The sequence below is a fragment of the Aedes albopictus genome, chromosome 3, assembly GCF_035046485.1.
Source record: "Aedes albopictus strain Foshan chromosome 3, AalbF5, whole genome shotgun sequence".
Classification (NCBI taxonomy): domain Eukaryota; kingdom Metazoa; phylum Arthropoda; class Insecta; order Diptera; family Culicidae; genus Aedes; species Aedes albopictus.
In genome coordinates this window covers 420,398,313-420,421,658 of record NC_085138.1, presented here as the reverse complement: position 1 = coordinate 420,421,658, position 23,346 = coordinate 420,398,313, and the positions used below count along the sequence as shown (strand labels likewise).

The following is a 23,346-nucleotide window of genomic DNA, read 5'->3' as shown; positions in this document are numbered from 1 at the left end:
CTTCACACTACAAATTTATTCAAAAATAATTCTTACAATAGAGTACAAAACAACAGTTATAAAAAGAGTAAAAATAAAAAAGCTACTTCGGCACCGTTTAGGACTTGTTAGTAAAAATATCACACTTCCATCCGTTCTTACATCTTGACCGCCTCCATATGCTTGATGATATTGTCGAGCTTCTCCTGGATCAACGTCAGGTACGCATCCTTTGCGTCGAGTTCCTTCACCTGGTGTTGTTTCTCGTCCAGCTCGAACTTCACCCCTCGGATCGCACCCGCCCGGAAGCAATACCGAATGAACTCGAACCAGTTCGGATCCTGCTGTAGGGTTTCCGGATTTCCGATCACAACGAGCAATGCCTTGGCGCGCGTCAGGGCTACGTTCAACCGTTTGACGTTGCTCAGGAAACCGACCCCGGTGGCACCGGACCGCACCGTGGTCAGGATCATGATCGGTTTCTCGCGACCCTGGAAGGCCTCCACGGAACCGACGTCGATCTCGTTCCAACCGTGCCGCTGGCACATTTGCTTCAGCTTGATGCACTGCTTCTTATATGGGCTGATGACCCCGATGGCCGCCTGCTCGATGGATCGCCCGTTGATTCCGTCGGAGAGAATCTGCCGGGTGTAGAATTCTACCAGTTCAATTTCCTTTTGGTTGTAGTAACTGGTGGAGTCTTTTTCCCGGGCCAATTTGCCCATGGTGGACTCGAAGATGATTGGAAATCGGGCCGAAGGAAGTTCCGGCCATCCGAGGGCCCAATCGACGTCGTCTGGCGAGGCACAGGGTTGTAGTTCTTTCTGATAGAACCGTTCGTTGGAGAAGCTCAAGATGGCCTCGTGGGAACGATAGTTCCGAAGGAGCTTGATTATGACCTTAGCGTTGTACCGGTTGGTCTCCGGATCTTTCTGGTACAGTGGAAGATTCATTAAACGCTCAAGCATGGAGATGCGTAATCCCATGCTGGCGGCAAAGTCCGAACGGGTTACTGGACCGAGTTGCTTTGGATCGCCGGATAGAACGATGGTACCGTTGATCGATTTCTGCGTTGTAATAATTCCGGCAATCGGGACCAGAGCGGACGCTTCCGTAGCACTTCCGCATTCATCGATAAAAACAAACGTGAAATGTTTGGGTTTGATCCGGGCCTGGACCAATTTACCAGCGGACGTCAAAGTGCTGATAACGATACGTCTTCCGTACAATTCCTCCTTGGAAGGCAGTCGATACGTTCCCGTGTTTAGATTGGAACACTCGACTAAACGGAATGGCATATCCGCCATCATTCGTTCGGCTTGCTTGGAGAAGAACCGGAGAATATCCTCCTTGGGGATGATATTCAGCAGCCGTTCGGTCAGTTCATTGCAAGCGAAATTGGAGGACGCCGTCACGAGAATCCGAGCATCCGGCTTGAGCTTCCAAATCTGTGCGATCGCTTCGACCAACGTTGAGGTTTTACCCGTTCCGGGTGGTCCAAACAGAATGAACGGCGAAGGACGAGCCGTCTCATTGATGATGTTCACTACGGCCGTTTGCTGTTCGTCGTTGCCGGCCAGATTAGTGTTGAACCATTCGATTTGATTTCTGAACGGAACGTGTTAGGTTTCTTTGAAATTCTACTAGAAAAACAGTCTACAAATACCCGGAACGAATTTTAAATGTTTGGAGTGTAGCACTATAAGTGATTGCACTTTGTGCGTAAGAACCTAAGAACAAACACGACATTCACGAGACGCGACGTGATACAAGACAACGCTTATGGTTCTTACAATCGTCAAGGTCATATTAATTTTAAACCCCTTAATTATTCCACAAAGCGATGTTGGCGCCTTTCTCATGCCTTCAGAAACCCATTTCAACAAAACTTAAGTGACATGTTGATGAATATCGCACTTTCATACGTTTAACAAATATCCATTATGATATTTAAGTCCACCATATTGGGAATTCTGGTCGCCATTTTTGGACCCTACATTGAATGGTTTTAGAACCTACAGCTCTATTAAACAATCGCCATCTTGAATATTGGACCGCCATATTGGTTATTCTGGTTGCTGTTTTTGGACTCCTGAAATCCTCTCTACGACAGATATTGAATGATTTATTCAGGGTGGCCACACAATATCAAAATTGAAATTCCCGCATTTTTCCCGATTATTTCCCGCATTGATTTTTAATTTTCCGAACTTTTCTTTATATACATGTGGTGCATATAAAACATCCAAGAATCCAAACTTTTAAGTGGATCTGTAAAACTTATTGAAATATTTACAATGTCATTCTGATACAGTGACTGTTCTACAAAATTTTGTAACGTAACCCCATACTTGAACATATTTGTGTCGGAATTCCTAAAAGATTGTTGTGAACTCCTTGAGAAAAGCAATTTGTTTTATCTGTATTAACGAGACTTTTAGCCCTAGGCTTCTCGGGACCCACACTTTACTTCCCTTCCGAAGGAAGAACTCACATTTTGGCGAGTTTGTCGGGAGTGAGATTCGATCCCACGTCCTCGGCGTGATAATCAAGTGTTCTAACCATCACACCAGGTCCGCTCCACAGCAATAAAAGCTTGAAGAAGTAGTGCTGAGAAGTGTCACTATCAACCGACATTTAAAGCTGAAATTGAGAATGGTAACCACTCATTTTTCCATTTACTATCGGAATATCAATTGAATATCCTCTGATCATACAATTGACATCAGCTCCAGGCTCAATCAAGGCACATATTATGTTTCCAGTTCAAAACCGAATAAGCGACATTTTCTCTTTGACTTCCGCTGATTTTGCCTTGCGTTAAACACAATGTCGGAAGTGGGGCGCTGTATTGTAAACCTGATGCTCTATACAGCGCCCCACTTCCGACATTGTGTTTAACGCAATACAACATCAGCGGAAGTCAAAGAAAAAATGTCGCTAATTCGGGTTTGAACTGGAACCATAATATCATTAAATTGAACTCCAGCTAGGAAGCAAATTGATGACTTCAAACCCGACATCAACCTATCATTTACCTATTTTTATTTTGGCCACCAAACCCAACATGGACCCAATATTTGTTCGATGTTGGTCTAACAGTGGCCCAACATTCAATAAAAATTGACTCGACTTTGACCCGACATTTGATATTTCGTGTATCGTGCCCAGCTTCTCATTTGAGTGACAATGTATTCAATTGACAAGGATTCGCTTCTCATTTGATAGGTGCTATGATTGAATGAAATCGTTTTGAACATGAATAGAAGGAAAAATGACTGAAAAGATTTGTTGGTTAGTGTTCAAATGAAAGAGATGAATTTTTGCAACACTGTGAAGAAGTTCCAATGAAACACTTTTAAAAAGGAGTTTTTAAGGCTATTTTAATAATGAAGGTGTATGTTGACGTTGGCGAAATTCTTCGAGGAATTTCTTTACAAATTTCCTGGAAAAAGTTTATTGCAACAGTACAGTCTGTGATAGGGTAATGCACCATTTGGGCAGGTGTACCTATTTTGGGCACTTGTCGCTATAACTAAGTCAATTTCAAACCGATTGATTTCAATTTTTGTACAGAGTTAGACACTGTACGTGCCTAACTATATACAAAATTTCAAATCAATCGGTTTGAAAATGACTTAGCGGCAAGTGCCCAAAATAGGTACACCTGCTCAAATGGTACAAGACTCTATTATCTTACATACAGCTGTGTTCATAAAAATAGCAGTGAAAGCCGTTTTCCATACAAAATGATCAACTTTGGCATGCTGTAACTTTGTTCTCCTATGAGTGATTGAGTTGAAAGTTTGACAGCGAACTACAAATATGGTGAATAAAGCATTGTCCAGTTAGAATCCGGACGCAAAGGATAAATTAATGTGATGCTCTAAATGATCATAATCAAATTTTTTTCACAGCAGTTTGATCATAAACAAGTCCTCTATTGATGGTGAAACTTTCATCGATTTTCTTGCTACGAGTGAAAAGTTATTTCAGATTGAAGACAAGCGAAGGAAAAAAATCTTGCACAAACACGCTAAAAATTTAGGGTGGTCAGGTACATCACTCGTGAAAAAGGTTAATATCTCCAAAACCATTATGTGTGATATGCTCACAAGGGAAGGTTACGATGGTGTCCCCCGGGGATTTCAACCGGACTATTTTTGTTGTATTCTACTTGTTGAAATATGAATAAATCCAAAGCCTTTCGGGTGATGGGCCAGTGGTGTGGTCAGGAGGGGCCCTCAAAGGTACAAATTATGCTAAATATAACATTATTGAAAATGCTCAAACGTCATCAAAATGCAAATTTCAAAATGTATTACAGTATAAACAGACAGAATATGCATAAATACAAGTTTTCGTGATAAAAATAATTTACCATAGGCGTTGCCAGGGTGCGATGGGTGATAAACAAGGTGATACATTTTTATTAAAATAACTTCAACTGGTTCTTACCCTGGTAACGCCTATGGTAAATTAAATTTGATACGAAATCATGTTTTTATGCATATTCTGTCTGTTTCTACTACAATACATTGTGAAATTTGCATTTTGATGACGTTTGAACATTTTCAATAATGTTATATTTTGCATAATTTTCTCCTTTGAGGGCCCCTCCTGACTACACCACTGGCCCATCACCCGAAAGGCTTTGGATTTATTCATATTTCCACAAGTAGAATGCAACAAAAATAGTCCGGTTGAAATCCCCGGGGGACACCATCGTAACCTTCCCTTGTCAGATGTTGTTAACCATGCCATGAGGAAGTGTGCAAGGAAGATTGAAGTTTGGGTTCATGGATAAATCTGCTTGGAATTCCAAGATTTGCCAAGAAGTTCGAGCTCTGGACATCGTTTTCTCACATCACGATTTTGACACCAGATGTGCACAAAGATGATGACCTCAAGAATCACGTGCTGCTTTTCAAAAATGCACACAGGGGATCTGTAGAGGTTTGAGCTACTTTCGTGAGCTATCACGATAGCCTGAGATGTGCAGTGGTGTAATCACTGTTAAATAGTGTTTATTAACGAAAAAACACTCAAATTTCGCTTCTTTGGAATTCACTGAATAGCCCTTAATTTCAAAAGAAGAGAAATATTTGGCAAAGTTTCTTTGGAATCCTAATCAGACTGGTAGAGGGTCTCAGGACACTACATAGATGACCCGATTGTTAAACAAGTACGCCGAAGGGGTTGCTGTTAAAATTTACTACCATTGTGCAGATTTTTAAGGAAGTTATCACGGAAAAATTGAGAAAATGTATTAAAAATTAAAATAAATAATTTTAATGATATTTTTCCATGAAACTACAGTAAATCATCTTTGTTTTGAGGGCTTAACCTTTTCTGTTTGTTATTCCACCTCAGAGATATAAGTGATTATCTGCGTCCGGATTCTAACTGGGCAATGCCTTATTGTTATAGCAATATCTGAGAATTATCGCAGGACTTGGAAAAAAGTTAACACTATGTGAAATTGTTCAAAATAATAGCAGTGTACATAAATTGAAAGGTAGCTTTACTTTGAAGAAGCAAGAAATATTTTCGCACGCTATTAGAACAGTTTCCGCCTTGATTAAAAGTTAATGCTTAAATTTAAATTTTTTAAAATTGTTTGTTGAATTAAAAAAATCAGAACAAACACTGCTATTATATTGATCAAATTCACATAGTGTTTAACTTTTTTTCCACGTGCTTCGAAAACTCTCAGATTTTGCTATAACAATATTCACCATATTTGTAGTTCGCTGTCAAATTTTCAACTCAATCGCTCATAGGTGAACAAAGTTACAGCATGCCGAATTTGGCCATTTTGTATGGAAAACGGTTTTCACTGCTATTTTTATGAACACAGCTCTCTGCTGGTAAAAAATCAGGAAATTTATTTAATAGTTGAGTTTACAAAAAATTATACAAATAATTATACAAATAATAAACCTCGTTTTCCCAAATTAAAAGACTGCGTAGCCGTTTAAATCGTAGATTAAAATCCTCAGTCGATCCTCCAGAAGATTATTCAGAAAATTGAATTCCGTTATATAAACAGGTTCATATACAAATCAACAGATTCTTAATTATCCGAAATCCATTAGATTACACATAGTTTAATATTTCCTGTATATAACAGTTTTTTGCAGTGACTTGCTGGCGATATTATGTCAAAACTTTTGGAAAATTCCTAAAGATACATATAAACTTCTGTGGAAAATTTCTAATCAGTAGTAATTAGTAATTTTCAAAAAAATGTGTGTTTACTATGGGAGCACTAGCAATGAATTCCTTAGCGGAATTTTTCTCAAAACTTTTTGATAATATCAAATGAATTTCATAAAGGGTTTTCTATATATAAATAACACTAGTTTACAGCATTTTTGAACTCGGTAAGCTGATGATCATTTTTGGTGTAGAATCATGCCCTGAGTTCGAAAACGCGAAGGAAAAAAATTACAGTAGAGCGGAAAATTTTTCAACTTTCCATACAAGGATGATGATTTGAAATCGATTTTTGTTCTATTTTTAAGCAACGTCGCTCACTTCACACACCTCATTTTCCGTAATCAATGCTCCGATTGAGCTGAATTTTTTACTGTAACTCGCCTACATATGATATGTCAAAAAAACGTCGAGAAAGAATTTTTAAGTTGGTTTTTTCTTATTGAAAAAAATACATTTCTTCAAAAATTTTTGGGAATTTTGCTAAAATTTAAGAAGATCGTCCCTAAAACTCGCCAATATCTTGAGTTTCATCAATCTGACGCAAAACCTGTATTCAGATGACCGAATGGTATTGTATTCAGCTTTTAATTTATGGAAAAAGATTTAAAATTGGTTGAACAAAACGCAATATATTTGAATTTTAGTAAATTACATATTTTGAAAAGTTGCAAAACTCGATATTGAGCTAAATCTCAAAAACTGTTCTACTTTAAATTTTTTGAAGGTCTGTTTCGAAATCAGCACTAAATTGTGCTTCAAAAATTTTGGTCGTTGACAGAAGTTCACGACTTTCGTTTTATTTTGTAAACTTGTGTAATTTGTACCTGAATTTTTAGAGAAATCCTCAAAACCCGAAAAACAAAAAATGAAATTTCTGGAGTGTTGGGTAAGGCTCTTTTAAGATATTTAAGTAAAAAATCGATATTATGGGCTTAATTTGAAGTCCCAATTTTGAAAAACTTGGAAACTTGTGGCTAACTTTTGATGGAAACTGATGCGTAGAGTAAACATCTTAAAAAAAAATAATTTGTCCAATTTTTGCCGAATTTCTCTAGGAGTTCAAATAGATTCATTTTACAGCCGATTTTGAGTAGCATTTAGACCATTGGATTAACCATGTGATTAACCTAGAATAACGCAAAAAAGTCATGATATAGGTACCTATAAGAAATGGTATTAGAATTCTTTCAGAACAAAATGTGTTCTCCTGTCTTAAAGTAATTCTTCGGATTTGCATTAGGGTTTAAGGTTAAAAACTCCTCTACTGTAATATTCACATGTCTGTCTTAAGGAATTGATGTAAGAAGCTTTTCGTGTTTTCCATTGGTTACACCAGGAATTCCTTCGGAAGGCACATTGAAATGTTTCATTAAAAATTTAGAAAATCCTGTCTGCTGGTTTTCAACTTGCAATTTTGCTCCCGGTTTAAGGACAAACGTCTTGAAATCTTGTTTCAACAATGCATCAGAACTACAGCGATATCAATCTCAAGGGGCATGCATGCTTCAAGCAACGGTGTATTTTTTTTTTATTTTTTTTTTTTATTTTTTTTTTTTAGAAAGGTTCCTAGCGGCACGCCGACGGACGTAGAAACCTCTCCCATCACTGTACGCACAAGCGTCTCGCGTTTGCGCGGACAACGACAGTTCACTAGGCCTTTGGATAGGATAGAGTACGTAATCCTTCAGAAGCAGTTCACCAGCCGTGCACGGAACATGTCGTCCAGTAAGACACTGTTGCGTACTGACTCAGAAGGTTACGGTAGAAGGTGTGAAAGTTTCGGTTTTGTCATATGGTCAATTTTGTATTTTTTTTGTCATGTCAAGGTTTAAAGAATGTTATTGTGCCCTATAATTCAGTAATCTTTGGTGTGCCTATGATCTGTTAGATAGTCGATGTGTTTGTTATGTCCATTTTTGTTGATCCTCATTTTAGTATTGTTTTTATTATCTTTGAAAGTTGTCTTTCGTCAACATCCCTAGGACTATCAGCATCGGTCCAAATAAGTCCATATTAAAGAAAATCTTTCATACACTCAGTCGAAAAAATATCTAATTTGTCATAAATAGTCTACGTTAGTCAAAGTCGAAGTGGTCAGTTTTTGTCGATTTCGTCTTGATCACACGTTAGCTTCGAATCTATAAGCAAGCACTGTTAAATGCTGCACTTCCCACTATTAGTTTCTTAGTTATTTTAAATTGATATTGAAAATTATAGAGAAATTGAATCACGAAAGCACATCAAATGTTGAGAACTATGTATTAGCAAATTGAATACGCGAGATACTACTAATTATTTCATATTTGAATTAAATTTGTATTAGTATAGTGTATTTGTTAAAATTAACCGAATAGTGGGAAGCCCAGGAAACAGTTCAAAGTCTGCTGACTCAAAAAAGATTCCGAGACTCATCACAAAACACAAAAAAATGCATTATGATTCACAACGACTCTCGAAACCATTCCAGACTCAATCGACCAGAACTGTTTTCTGGGTATAGAAACTACTAGGCCCCAGCAGGTCCCTCCTGTTTATCGAGCATTTCTGATAAATCAGCCATACTCCATGTAGCAGCCGGTTCGCAATGAGCCGTTGGAGGCGCATTAAAGTGTTAAAGGTGATATTTTCATTACAAGAATTACAATTAACATCCTTCACTTTAATACCGTCGAACCCTGTGATCTTGGCCAGGGATGCTTCAAGCAACGGTGTATTTTGTATTTTTATTATATTTAGCTTAAAATGTGAAGATCATGAGCGCTGGTTTTGTTTACTACGACATTTGTGCGTTTTAAATCGTGAGTAGGTGCCAAAATCGGCCTTTGTAGCGGCCACTTTGGGATTTTAACAAGTTTGTCCTTAATGTCGGTAATTTCAAGGTGGTAGGTTTTTATTTTTAAATTCATCCCATAATTCTACAAATTCTTACACAGAAAATACTTAAAAAATTTCTCCCAGTATTTCATCATATAAATTTATAACTCCATAAAAACTCCGAAACTTTCACTATACGAAATTGTTAATATTATTATGGCTTTGGTGATTGCAGGGAGCTTTTCTATGAACTCATTGTGAAATTTCTAGAAATACCGTTAAAAACTCATACAAAGCGCAATCATTTCAGGAAGTCCTTCACTGGCGAATTAAAGAATTATTTCAAAAAGCTTCGATGAAAAAAAAAATTAAACCTTGACGCAAAGTTCAGCCAGACATTGCGGCAAAATTCCTATCTACTACGAGGAGCTACTACAGAAAACATCTGAATATAATCTCTAAAATTATGTCACTAATTTCTCCATGGTCTCAGTCAGATAATTCTTTTGAAAGTTTTTAAAAATACAAAAATTCTCATCGACGAAAAATCCCTGATTACCACCAAAATTCCAGGTGATTTCAGCTAAAATAGATTTTCTTAGAGTTTTCTGGCAGTGGACAGTTAAAACTCTGCAAACTACAGCGGCCGTTCGCTCGTTGCAACATGTTTACATTGCAACGAGCGAATGCCATTCGCTAATTGCAACGTCACTTTGACACTAAAGTGCATCGAAATGCACTGACAGCATGACTGACAGCACACATTTGACACTTGATTGCGTTTTAATTGCAAAAACATATCAAATTTTGCAATTAGCGAACTTGCAACTAAAAAGCGTTGAAACGAGCGGGTTTGCAACGAACGAACGGACGCTGTACGTGATTCTTCGATTATACTCGAACTGGATTTCTCGACAAAGAGCTTTGTGAGATATTCCGTGGGAAATCATTGCAAGAATTTCAAGAGTCTATGCTTCTAGTTAAAATAATAGTTTTATGCGAATGATTTGAATAATTTTCGGTTAACTTTATCATTAGGCTATTATCGTCGCACCACAAAATCGAAGTCGTCGCTAGAAGCACATGCGAAGTAAATTTGAATCTATTTTTTTCTGTTGCGCATCATTAAGCTAATTAAGAGCAACAATATACCTACACTAATCCAAATTGAGTTGCGACATTTCTAAGTAGGTTAAAAATCAATTTTCGCACGTTCGGTCACTTCATATTTCGACCAAAATCATAATATAATTAACCAGGTATCAGTAAAGAAGAGCAAAGGCACGTTCTCCTCCATTTAAGAAATGTGTAGCGAGAATGTTGGAGAAATATTTTCTGACATTTCATAATCATTCAAAATTTATCTACCAGAATTATTTCTACGATATATTTTCACGTTTTTTAGATAAGTTTTTTTCTAGTTGTTTGAAACATAATTTGTGATTTAAAATATGTTTGTGCCTAAATTTAAAGTTTAATCGTTATCTCGATCATCCAGACAATGAAAACCTGTCACCTGGATAATCTCTGTCAAACAAAAAATCACTCATAATTAAGAAACTGATGCTCATCTGCATCATTTGGATTTTGAAATTTCTGTGTGAGACTTGTGAAACTGTGTAAGAATCTGGATTTGAAGTGAGTCAAGTGCTAAATCGAAGGTTCGAGTTCACATTCTGGAGGCGGTACACATCATTTTGAAAATTCCCGATCATAAACAAAATTCCCGACTTATTCCCGCATGTTTCTCGATGAATTTCAATTCCCAACTTTTCCCGCATTTCCCGAAATTCCCGAGTCTGTGGCCACCCTGTTATTAGCTTGAAACACCATTGAACAGCAGCCATCTTGAGTTTGGGACGACATCTTGGATTTTAGAACATCATCTTGGATATTCTGGTCATCATTTTTAGACTCCGGACATCTACCCCACACCAAATATACCAATATTGCATGGTTTTAGGGCCTAAAGCTCCATTAAACAGACGCCATCTTGGATTTTGGGCCACCAGTAACAGAACTAGCTGAATAACAGTTTCTTAAGCTAAAGTTTGCTTAAGAGTAGTTTATTCCACTCTTGTACAGCAAAAATGTTTGTTGGGATTTTCTGGTCATTATTTTCTGACCCCGAATAACTCCATTAAACAGCCGCCATTTTGAATTTGGAGCTGCCATCTTGGATTTTAGACCGCCAACTTGGATATTTTTGTCGCCATTTGTGGAGTCCAGACATCTTCCCCATACAAAATATACCCATATTGCATGATTTTAGGTGCTAAAACTACAATAAACAGCCGCAATCTTGAATTTGGAGCCACCATCTTGATTTTTGAGCCGATATCGTGGAATTTCTGGACTCCAGTGTTGATTTCCGCACAAAATTCGTCAACCATGCTAAAGGTTACAAAAATCATCGCAGTTTGATGTGCCGCATGATGGGGCTTGGTTCAGTTCCATATACGGCCAGTTCTATCGGTGCTCAGAGACGGCATGCACCTCAGAGCGGTTAGTGAGAAGATAAAGAAAATACACATTACACACAGCCTTCATGGTGAGAAAGAGTGCGTGTATAGAATTATCTTCTGCGTGGTTCGACTGCACGCGCTCGGCATCGTTGTCGCATCGTGCACGACGGTGAGCGCAGGAAAGCAAGAGAAAGTACAATCCAACACACAGCTCACATCGCAGCGCTGCGCTACACGCTAACTAACACCGACACAGCGGCTGTGTTGGTCGCTCTCAAATTGACCCTCTTTACATGCCGCACATTTTGTGTGTTGCATGGACCTTACTCATTCCTGTGTTGGGGGGGTGAAGGTTCCACCATGTGTGGAAAACACACATTCTTTGGAACGCCTGGAATATGGAATCCGCTTCCATACTAGTTTTTGTTTTGGGAAGTTGAAAAAAAAAATGCAATTTTCATGATTTTCAGAGATTTTTTCCATCGAATAGCTGAAGCAGTTGGAAATGCGTCAAAAACATTTCCATTTCCATCTGCTTTCCAGCTCTTCGATGGAAAAAATCCCGAAAATCCACCTCATGTTTACATGTGCCAAGCTGTTTGACTGCGGCTCAGGGGACGATTGACTGTTCCGTTTCCACCGAGCCGCACAAAAATGAGTATGAGGCCGGGAACACATGGAATGTGTGTGGCCCACACACATTTTAAACACATTCGGTCATTTGTGCATGTGTTGCAGCGCTCTGTGCGTTGCCAACACAGCCGATGAGCGAGAAAAAAAAATAGCGTGTACATACTCTGTACTGCCGAGAGCCTACAACTTGCAGCTCAGACAGCACAGATGTGTAGCACATTACATACTACAAATGAGCGAAGCTCACGCAGAAGAAGTTTGAGCTCTGCGACGTCTCGCGCAGCTGGTGTGGCAACTTACACGTTCGCACTCTCACGCAAAGTTTTACGGCTGAGCGATGTATGTTTGTTGCCGGTCCACATTCGTAGCAAAACAGAGAGGCGCACATTTTATTGAAGATGTGCACGCAGAGCTGTTTATCAGTGTATCTATGCCATCTCTGTCGGTGCTGGTCCGGATCACTGAAATGGCCATAACTTCGGAACGCCTCGACCGATCCGGATCATTACAAATAGCAAACAATGCGGTAAAAACCCGGTTTGATTCGAGCTATAATCGGTTAAATCGGCCAATGGTAAGTGCTTTAAAAGTTAGTGAACTTTTTTGCGCACAGACATACATACATACACACATACAGACATCACCTCAATACGTCGAACTGAGTTTATTGGTATATGTGACATGACCCTCCGAGCCTTTTCACGGAAATTCGGTTTTTTGAGTGAATATATAGCCTTTCAGTACACTTTGGTGTACGAGAAAGGCAAAAATATGTTAATGTCGACCGGTTTCGTGTCTTGTTTCGCGTCGCGTCTCGTGAATGTTATAACGAAGCATTATTATATTTTTTTACACTGAAACCTCCATTTAGGTAGGATCCATTTAGGTAAAATCTATTTAGGTCCCTCCATTTAGGTAACGTTACCTAAATGGAATTTGATTGTGTTCAGAGCAGTTGGAGTACTCAAGATTACAGATAAAGTTGATATACGAAAAAAAAGCAGAATTAAGAGTTGTTAAACCTCCGTGAAATACACCTGCGAGCCTCTTAAGCCCCCCTCAAACTCACCGGAAACCTACTGAAACGTATTAAAACGCCCTGAAACGTCTTGAAACGCTTTGAAATTCCTCTTAAATATTAAACCCCTACATATGTACCTCTGTGAAATTCACCTGAGTGCTCCTAAAATACTCTGAAACGCCTTGAAACGCTCTGAAACACATCTAAAATCCCAATAAAACCTCCGTAAAATTTACCTGAGAGCCTCTGAAGCCCCCTAAAATCCTTCTGGAACATCCTGGGATGCCCTGAACCGCATTAAAACAACCTGAAACGCCTTGAAACACTTTGAAACGCCTCTTAAACCCTTATAGAAACATCTCTGAAGCCCCCTTAAGTCCTCCTAAACCCTCCTGGGACGGCCTGCAATGCAATGAAAACACTTGAAACGCCTCTAAAACCCCTCAAAACCTGAGATCCTCTGAAGCCCCCTGTGAAACTTCCTGAAACGCCTCTGAAACCCTCATGAAACCTCCGTGAAATTTACCTGCGAGCCTCTTAAGCCCCTTCATATTCATCGGAAACCATCTGAAATGCCTTGAAACGCCTCTGAAACCCCCATGAAACCTCCGTGAAATTCACCTGCGAGCCTCTGAAGCCCCCTTAAACCTCCTGAAACACATTAACACGCCATGAAACGCCTTTAAAACGTTTTGAAACGCTCCTGAGACCCCTATTAAAACTCCGTCAAATTCACCTGAGACCCTCTGAAGGCACTTTTAAACCTTCTGAAAGGCCATGAAACGCATTGAAACACTTTGAAACGCCTCTGGAACCCCCATGAAACCTCCGTGGAACTCAACGTATCTAAATACCTAAGGTAAGAGATTCCCGCAAATGTCAAAAATGAGACTCACCAACACATCTGCGTTAGTTATGAAAAGTAGGTGTTTTTACACTAAAATGTCATTATTTTAGCAAAGTTTGTGAAGTTTTAAAAGTTTGGATGTTTCTATTGTCTATCCGGTTGGAATCAGGACAGACATTCAATCAAAAATGGCCATTTCCTTGGACCACAAGTGTCGCATCTGTTTCGCATCTAGTGCGCTGTGTTGCTGACAACAACGGGAAGGATGCGCACTACTTTTAACATGATTCAAAAACGTCGCGAGTTGGGTCGCGTCGCGACTTGATTGTGCGAAGTCCGGTTTGGTGGCGGCCCGACAATAAATGCTGAAAAAATATGTTTAGAACCAATTAAAAAAAAAATGTTATCGATTTTCAAATGGCGATATTTCCTGTTTTATTGCATGGAGGTCACTTTTAATACAGTGAGATGCAATTAAATAATTGCTTCTAAGATGGGAGTGCTTAATTTCTTAAGAAAGTTTGCTAAATAGTGATGTGCCCATACAAATCTGCGCAAACTTCATAACTATTTTTTGCTTTTTTCCTTTTCTCACTAATCCGTGAATATTAGCGGGAGTCTCTTACCTTGGTATTTAGATACTTTGCGTGGAACTCACCTGAGAGTTTCTGAAGCTATTTTCGCTACAGCGGCCGTTCGCTCGTTGCAACATGTTTACATTGCAACGAGCGAATGCCATTCGCTAATTGCAACGTCAGTTTGACATTAAAGTGCATCAAAATGCACTGCCAGCATGACTGACAGCACAAATTTGACACTTGATTGCTTTTTAGTTGCAAAAATTTGTATTTTTTTGCAATTAGCGAACTTGCAACTAAAAAGCTTTGCAACGAGCGGGTTTGCAACGAACGAACAGACGCTGTATTTACATAGTGGTTTCGCAGCGCGGTGTCACAAACACTAATGCAAATCTACTGGTTGAAAATATGCCCATTTGATTTTGCCGGGAACAGCTGTTCTTTGTTTACTATTTTCAACCAGTAACTCAGGTAGTGTTCGTGTAATGCAGCGTGTACGTACACGCAACACCACTAAAAGCAGAAACCACTATTGCAACGAGCGAATGGACTTATCCACGGTGTAGTCCAAGGTCTTCTGTTGACAAAATATGACATATTCATGATCATCCAGCGACTGAAAGTTCACTGGATGTTCACCGGATCTCGCCGGATGCAAGATGTGAGCAATTATTTTAGTAAACACGACCCGCAGTTAGGGAACGTTCAAAAATTACGTCCATGATTTGGAGGAGGGGGGGGGGTCTAGAAAAGTGTGACAGTACGTGTATTGGGTATAGGAAAAGTGCGTGACAGAGGGGGGAAGGGGGGGGTCTAGAAATCCCGAAAAACGATGGACGTAATATTTGAATCTTCCCTTACCGTTTCACAGCATGCTGTCAGTTGGCGTGTGACGTCGTCATCGTGGACAAGTTCATGCCATTCGCTAATTGCAACGTCACTTTGACACTAAAGTGCATCAAAATGCACTGCCAGCATGACTGACAGTACACATTTGACACTTGATTGCCTCTTAGTTGCAAATATTTGTAAAATTTTGCAATTAGCGGACTTACAACTAAAAAGCGTTGCAACGAGCGGTTTGTATAAAGTAATTTGGCATAAGGTCGTTTGGCCTATTAAAGACATTTGGCATACAGCGCCCGTTCGCTCGTTGCAAACCCGCTCATTGCAACGCTTTTTAGTTGCAAGTCCGCTAATTGCAAAATTTGACAAGTTTTTGCAATTAAAAAGCAATCAAGTGTCAAATTTGTGCTGTCAGTCATGCTGTCAGTGCATTTCGATGCACTTTAGTGTCAAAGTGACGTTGCAATTAGCGAATGGCATTCGCTCGTTGCAATATAAACATGTTGCAACGAGCGAACGGCCGCTGTAATGGACACTTGGCATAAGAAAGGTGCATTTCGATAACAGGCTTGATAATCCTCCTCGAAATCAAAAGAGTTTTGCAACATGCTCATGAGCGGTGTTTTGTTTTTGCCTCGTCGCGAGGGAGCGAATGAACCCCAAAAAGCGAGGCAATAAAAACTGAGCGAGGAAGAGGGGAACGAAAAAAGAGCCGATGATTATTTCGAGTTTTTGAGTGCGATTTTCGCCTCGAGAGTTTATCTTTTTATGGGAGTGGAACTCGCGAGAGCTTTTTGAGTGGGAGTGGACGTGAGAAACACAACAAGCAATTATGAGTGTTGGACGAACTCCTCGCTGCGCGACAAGCTCGCGCTCGGTGCTGTTGAAGATTTGCGTTGTGATTTTTGAGTTTTATATTCACTCCTCAGAAAATAGCCGAAATCGCTTCCTCATTTTCTCGCGAGGGAGTTTCTGTCAAGCCTGGCAAAGTCGCTCATTGCAACGCTTTTTAGTTGCAAGTCCGCTAATTGCAAAATTTGACAAGTTTTTGCAATTAAAAACCAATCAAATGTCAAATTCGTGCTGTCAGTTATGCTGTCAGTGCATTCCGATGCACTTTAGTGTCAAAATGACGTTGCAATTATCGAATGGTATTCACTCGTTGCAATGTAAACATGTTGCAACGAGCGAACGGCCGCTGTACAAATGGTCGCTGAAGTACAATCCTTGACATCTAACATAAAAGTGTAGAATTAGCAATACATACACAGAAAAAAAATTTAAAAAAAAAGCTCTAACATAACATTTTCTAGTTCGTCCCGGGTATTTGCAGATTTTCAAAAATAGTTCCTTCTTACCTGTCGAATGGCATGACCTTTTCGTCCGTCATCTTCGTGGGAAAGAAGAATGGACTCAAGCCTTGCTTTTCCACCATCTCCAGTGCTTGATATTCCATCCGGATGGGCGTTCGGTTGGGACTGAACTTCATACGCCACTTGGTATCGTACCGGAGCGGTTCCTCCGTCTCGAATAGCACCTTGTTGGCGCAGAGCTGCGAAATCACGCCGATGACGGTTTTGATCGATTTGTTCGGGCGCGTGTAGGTCAGCTCGATGTAGTCACCTTCCACCAAGGATTTCGGTGCCGTACTGAACTGAGCCAGCTGCAAGGATTGGGAAATTTAGGAATCGCAAAACTACTCTTGAATCTCATCACACATACCCTGAGGCTGTAGAATCGTTTAGGACCACACGGTTTGAGATGGACGTCCTCCATATCGTAGCGAGACAGTTCGTGCTTCACGTTGTAGTCCTCGATGTTGTTCATCAGCTGCAGCATCTCAACGTAGTTGGTAGCATTGAGTCGACTGGTCTCCTCGACCTGCATGAACGATCTGTGAGAAATATCGGATATTATCGATTTCATCTGTTTGTAAACGCAACTATTTTAAATCCCCCATACTCACTGGATACTGTCGCATAGTTCGCGCTCCTTCTTAGTAAACGAATCAGCCATCTCAAAATTATTCTTAAAGACGGCGACCAGCTCCGTCGGAGGGAGGTAATCCTTCAGCTTACCCAACACGATCGGATCCTCCGTCACTCGCAGCTCTACTGGTGCCTTCAACACCCGGAAGTGGTACTGCTCCACGTACTCCAGTATCCGGCTGAGCTGCACCAGAATGGTGTAGTCATACTCCGCCACCAGGAACATTCCCGTGGTGATGGAGAACTTGTAGCTGTCGCCCGGGTTGATCGTGATCGGCCAAACGTCCCGATTGACCGGCATCAGCTGCTTGGTCGAGTGGTACAGATGCACACAATCGATGTGCAAGGCCATGTGGTACGCGTTCCGAATCGTGAACAGCGTGACCGGACTCACGGCGTCGTAGTGCTGCACCACGTCTAGTTTTTGGCCCGTTTCGAAGCTATCAACTGACGGAACGATCCGGAAGCTTTCCCCGTGCACGGTTTCGAAATGTTTCGAATAGATCTCCGGTGAGAGAAAGCTTTTCCGGCAGACGAAGCATCTTCGCGACGACGGTTCCTGATTGTGTTTCAGCAAACGTTCCACTGTCGTGATGTACGAGATTTTCGCTAGTGGCTGCTTTGCTTCTAGCATATTCCGGATTTCTTTAAGGGCTTCATTGTTCGCAAGCATCGCCTCCTGGGCCAGCGACCGTTTGTCCTGCTTCTTGGCAATCAGCTCTGAAATCGATAATTTTAGATTTTCCCTAGATTGGAATTTAAGCTCACCCCACCGTCGTGAAGCCGTTGCTCGTGTTTCTCCAGTAAGTCCCTCAACCGTTCCATGTTGAACTTGAACTGTTTCGGACCTTCCTCATCGTCGCCTTCGCCTTGTTCCGGTTGCTTCAGTGTTGCGGACCGCGTTATCAAACCGTGATTCATCAGCACCCAGCCCAGTTCGTCCATTTTGACCCGGGTGATACGTCGCAAGCGGATCTCCTCCAGCAGCTTTTCCCGGAGCTTCTTCTTTATGATGCCACCATCCTTGATCAGATTGTGCCGGTAGATTCGCACCACAAACGATTCAATTTCGTGTTTCTGACCTACGGACGGAATAAGACGAACAATGACGTCGTGTCCCAAAATAGAACACCGTTTGGGAACCACTTACGATCGAATCGGTGCTGCATAAACTTATTGGGAATGATTTCCATTGCTTTCTGTAGTATTATCACTGGTAGAACAGAATTTTAGCAAGTATATGATACAAGAGCCTCGGTAAATCAATTTATAACTAAAACTAGCCAATAATCACACATAAATATGATAAAAATATAAAACAGAACAAAACGGTGAACCATATAACTGAAACGGTCGTCAACAATGAAAATGACAACCACAGTGATAAAGAAGAAAAAAGGCGCAAAAAAAAACGGAAGTGAAAGGTGTCAGTTGAGAGTAGCATTGAACGCACTCTCGCAAATTTGAACTCAAAATTAATATATTGTCGTCGCGGTTGAAACCCGAAGTTTCCCACACGCGACAATCGATTTTTCGCCAAATCCATACGTGAAACCTAACGTCGGACGTAGTGCGCTGGGCAGCGGATCTGGTCATCTATCCAGCGCACTTTACCCGACGTACGTCCGACGCATGGTTTAGGAGAAAAATCCATTTCGCGTGTCAAAAATTCCGATTTTCAACTGCACGAACAATATACACTTTAAAAAAAATGTTACTAAATTGACAGAAAATATATAATATCTATTCAATTTTGAGTTGAATTTACCCACGACTTTTTGTTATAGTCCATTTTACGAGCCGATTTTATGAATGAATTTTTACAGGAGGTAGCGTCCAATAACCCGTGAAAATCAATATCATCCAGGGAGGGTGCAGGCACGTCAAACTCGAACAAACTACGCCTACCTAACCCGACGTCTCCACTAGACAGAAATGTCTTGCCATTTTGCTGGACAGATGTGTCATGACAGAAATGTTCTCTCGCTGTTTGCATGGAAAGCAGCGGTGTTGATCATTTCTGTTACGTTTTCTCTTTCTGGCAGCAAAATGGCAAGACATTTCTGTCTAGTGGAGACGTTGGGTAACATGCATCGAGCGGGCCTTCCCAAACAACACAATGCGATTTCGCGGGCCATCCCCATCGACAAAACAAACCGATTTCCAAGCAGGATTCGAGCAGGCTTCTGGTCGCGTTGCCAGTCACACTAACACACTCGCAAAAGATAAGCAGTAGGCCTACCTTGCCGCATGCGGGTCCCCTGATATCCCCTATAATTGAGTTGTCCAAAAAATGTCTCACGAAACCTAATGCAAGCCTATCCATATACGTGAGAACAAAAGATGTTTACAAAGTTCTTACAGATAGATTAACACGGGAAATCTGAACACAAACCACTAACACACAGGAATTTGGATTGGTCAATAAACCAACACCATACTCGGACCGTAATGTAGACGGTTCAACAATATCGCATACTGTTCTCCCTGGTTCGAACTGTATCCCGAATGGGTGGTTAAGCAAATCTTATGGTTATCTTTTATGCGGGTCATCATCAACATTGTTGTCACTTCGTAAAATGGCTCATTGAGGGATTTGCACAAAAGTGCACGTGGCCTATGGACCTTTTCATTTGACGTCTTAAATCAGCTGATTTCTCGGGCCTTTGACAGTTCTCCTATGAAAATGACAATTTAGCGTTTGCGCCTTTGTTCGGCAGTTGTAAACAGTGGCCTGCGCGGACCTGTCAACTGAAAAGGCCTATCGCTTCCGAAAGGTAAAGCCGCGGTTTTCACTCCCTGTTTAACATCAACCTCAGAGAAAATATTATGCGTTGCGCGAAAATTTTTGAGCGCAAGTGCTCGTATACCTCCGCCAGTACGGTAAATCGTGTTGGTGTTTTCGGCGCAGTATTATTTGGCCCATTCGCGCACTTATCGTAAAAGACACCAGAACGATTAAACGTACGAGCGGAGGTCTATTAGCGATTTTGCACCATTTTCGCTCTCTATTTTCTTGCAACGGATAATAGGTACAGAAGCGAAGAGTGAACAGCCGCCTGAACGGCAACACTTTTTCTGTTTTGATTTCATTGCTCGGATGCTGGCAACTGTCGCAAAGCAGATTAATCCACCCATCGATGGTAGTGCCTATCGCGCATACCGCATTTGAAAACTTTTTATACTGTTGTTGTATTAACTAGGAATTATCAAACTGATGTTCCAAAATGGAACAATTTTCTTCAATTCAAGAAATCAATGTTGTTTGCACTGTTATCCATAATATTTGGAAACTTTGGTGAAAATTTGTTTGGAATGAGTGCAATACTTATCTTAACGTTTACGGCAATCGTCAAGGTTTGTTGATTTTGTTCATTAGGATAGGATACCAGTTTGACGGTTCGATAAGGTATTTTTCAGGGGGATGACGAAGGGCCACACGAAAAGAAATTTCCTTATTAAATGTATAAGAAAATGTTATACATTTTTGCCATTTGGCATTTCTAATATACCCTATGCAGAAATCTAATCAAAAGTATAAGGAGCAAAATTTCAAAAGTATAAGGATATCTTATACCAGTCATAAGCTTTAAATTATGAATAGTATAAGGTACATGTTATGGAACATATAAGGACTTATTTTGATCGGTTTCTTCTTCTTTTTCCTCGATTTTTCAATAATGTGGATAATAATACCAATACTACCATTATATTTACAAATAATGAACGAAAAATGCGTGATTATTATTAGAAGTCACTATTTTATTATAAATACAAAGAGCCAAGTATTCATTTCAAACTTCCGTTTTGGGAGCAGGTGGAGCACATTGTCCGTTGTATAACCACCAACAAAAATCTGCAATCGTCGAAAAAAGCATTGCGCCTCCTCACCAGCCTCTTTACAAGCCTCTGCATTCCTATAATTCACGGGAAAATGAAATTAAACTCAAAACCAGAAACCAGGATAGAAACTGTAGTATTTACCTCTTCAACTCCATGAGAAACAAAAGAAGTGCAGTGCGTCCTTCGAACAGTCCTCCGCCATTGAAAATATTTTCAAAACCAAAACACAATAAAAGTATAAGATAAACCTAATATATTTTCGCCATTAGACTGGAGAGATAAAAAGTATAAGTTTTCGTTATACCTCTAATGAAGCATATTAATAAGGGAAATTAAGCAAGCTTATGAGAACCATAAATCTATATGTTATGAATCATAAAAGTTGTTTCTAATATAAAAAATAATTAAATTTCTTTTCGTGTAATAGAGGTGTGGAAGAATATTTCGTGTGCGTGAGATTCGTGTCTGGTACAAAACATGTCACTACTATAAACAAAGCGAGCTCCCATAAGAACGCGTGTCAAATAGTGACGTCACTATTTGTGTTTACATTTTTCTCTCCTTACTAATACATAGCCATCTCTTCTTCTTCCTCACCTGTAATATACTCTCATTGGACTCGGAACACCTTCAGCGCCGTCTTGCTGAATTACTTTTATATTTCGACATTACACAAAATTACTACTGAAGGGTGTTATTTGTCAGAAGGGGTATTTCTTATTTATAGGCAACGCAAGTAAGCCACCATAATGTGCAAGTTATTAGTTTTTTTTTTATCAGTATTAACGAAATTTTTAGCCCTAGGCTAGTTCATCTCGGGACCCACGCTTTATTTCCCCTCCGAAGGAAGAACTCACACTTTGCAAATTTGTCGGGAGTGGGATTCGATCCCAGGTCCACGGCGTGATAGTCACGTGATTTAACCATCACACCAGGTCCGCTACACGAATTATTAATTAACTGGTGTTAGAGACCGCCAGTGCACCAGTAATTTTTTTTAGCAAAGTTCGGTGGCACACCAACCGACACGAAAAGAAAAGTAATATTTTTTATTATTAGATATTAGTTATTGATTTTATTCCACTTTAACTTATAAAATTCATTTCGCCACATTATTAACATTCAAATAAAACCTAATAAAGCGTATAACGCGCCCTAGTAAAAAGTATAAGTTTTGCCTAATGGCGTAAATATATTAGGCAAAACTTATACTTTCGATAATGTTTGGGATTGAAAATTTTCAACATGGCATCCGATGCAGAAGCCAGAAAACTAGGAGGTTCCGATTCTTCTTCGTGGATATATTTATCTTTGGGTAAGGTAAAATTAAACTATTAAATTATATCATTTGATAATCCATTTACGCTCTCAGGTATGATACCAATGGAGTTTGACCCCCAGCTGATTATGGGTTTCCCGATTTTCACATAATCATCATCGTCGCGGAAGTCGCCATCATTCCTGCCATCATTCCCACCAAGCTGCTCCGCGGTTTCGGGCTGAAGCGCCATTTGAAGCTCTGAGATGATATCAAGCTGCAAGAAAAAGAACGTCAACACGTTCTGCGTGCGTGCCGGAAGTATCATCGGAACAGGACATTAATAGCCAGGTCGACGCGGAGACATATATGGAATTATAGGAAATTATGAAGCAGTTCGACACGAAAAAATCGTCATCCCGGGCCCCAACTCGTCGGTGCACAGTTATAGTCGTCGTACAAGAGCTACGGTGATCGGGCTTGGGTGCTCGTTGAATTTTCCACAAGCCGCGATAATGTGCTTCGTGTTTTAAACTGTATTTTACCATTTGAAAATAAACATTGAGGTATAATCATGTGCTTTTTCCTAGCTTTTAATATATTTTTTAATTATTTTTAATAAAAAAAAAATAAGGACCATTATTCAAAACAAAACATGATACATTTTAACAGTTTTCTCTTATACTTAGTATAATGCGCGTAATAAACATTATTAGGAAAAGTACACGAAAAGTATAAGACAAACTTATACTTTTCATAATGCTTTTCTAATATGATTTAAAAAGATTTTACATAATGTTCATTGGGCAAACGAAATGGCAAAAATATATAACATTTTCTTATACATTTAAT

General features: G+C 39.9%; 1 protein-coding gene and 1 long non-coding RNA gene across 2 annotated transcripts; one reads left to right on the top strand and one right to left on the bottom strand.

Annotated features, from left to right (window-relative positions):
• Positions 1–18,758, bottom strand: LOC109403372 (putative helicase MOV-10). The gene is made up of 6 exons (XM_062860696.1): positions 18,544–18,758; positions 18,167–18,475; positions 17,372–18,113; positions 17,128–17,299; positions 16,764–17,068; positions 1–1,587 (listed from the first exon to the last, which is right to left on the bottom strand). The coding sequence occupies exons 1-6, from the start codon at positions 18,584–18,586 to the stop codon at positions 138–140; spliced, it is 3,021 nt and encodes a 1,006-aa protein (XP_062716680.1). The 5' UTR covers positions 18,587–18,758; the 3' UTR covers positions 1–137.
• Positions 18,759–22,274: 3,516 nt separating this feature from the next.
• Positions 22,275–23,066, top strand: LOC109401203 (uncharacterized). Its single transcript, XR_003898237.2, has 2 exons — positions 22,275–22,551; positions 22,609–23,066. It is a non-coding gene; the product is annotated as an uncharacterized LOC109401203 (long non-coding RNA).
• Positions 23,067–23,346: the final 280 nt, after the last annotated feature.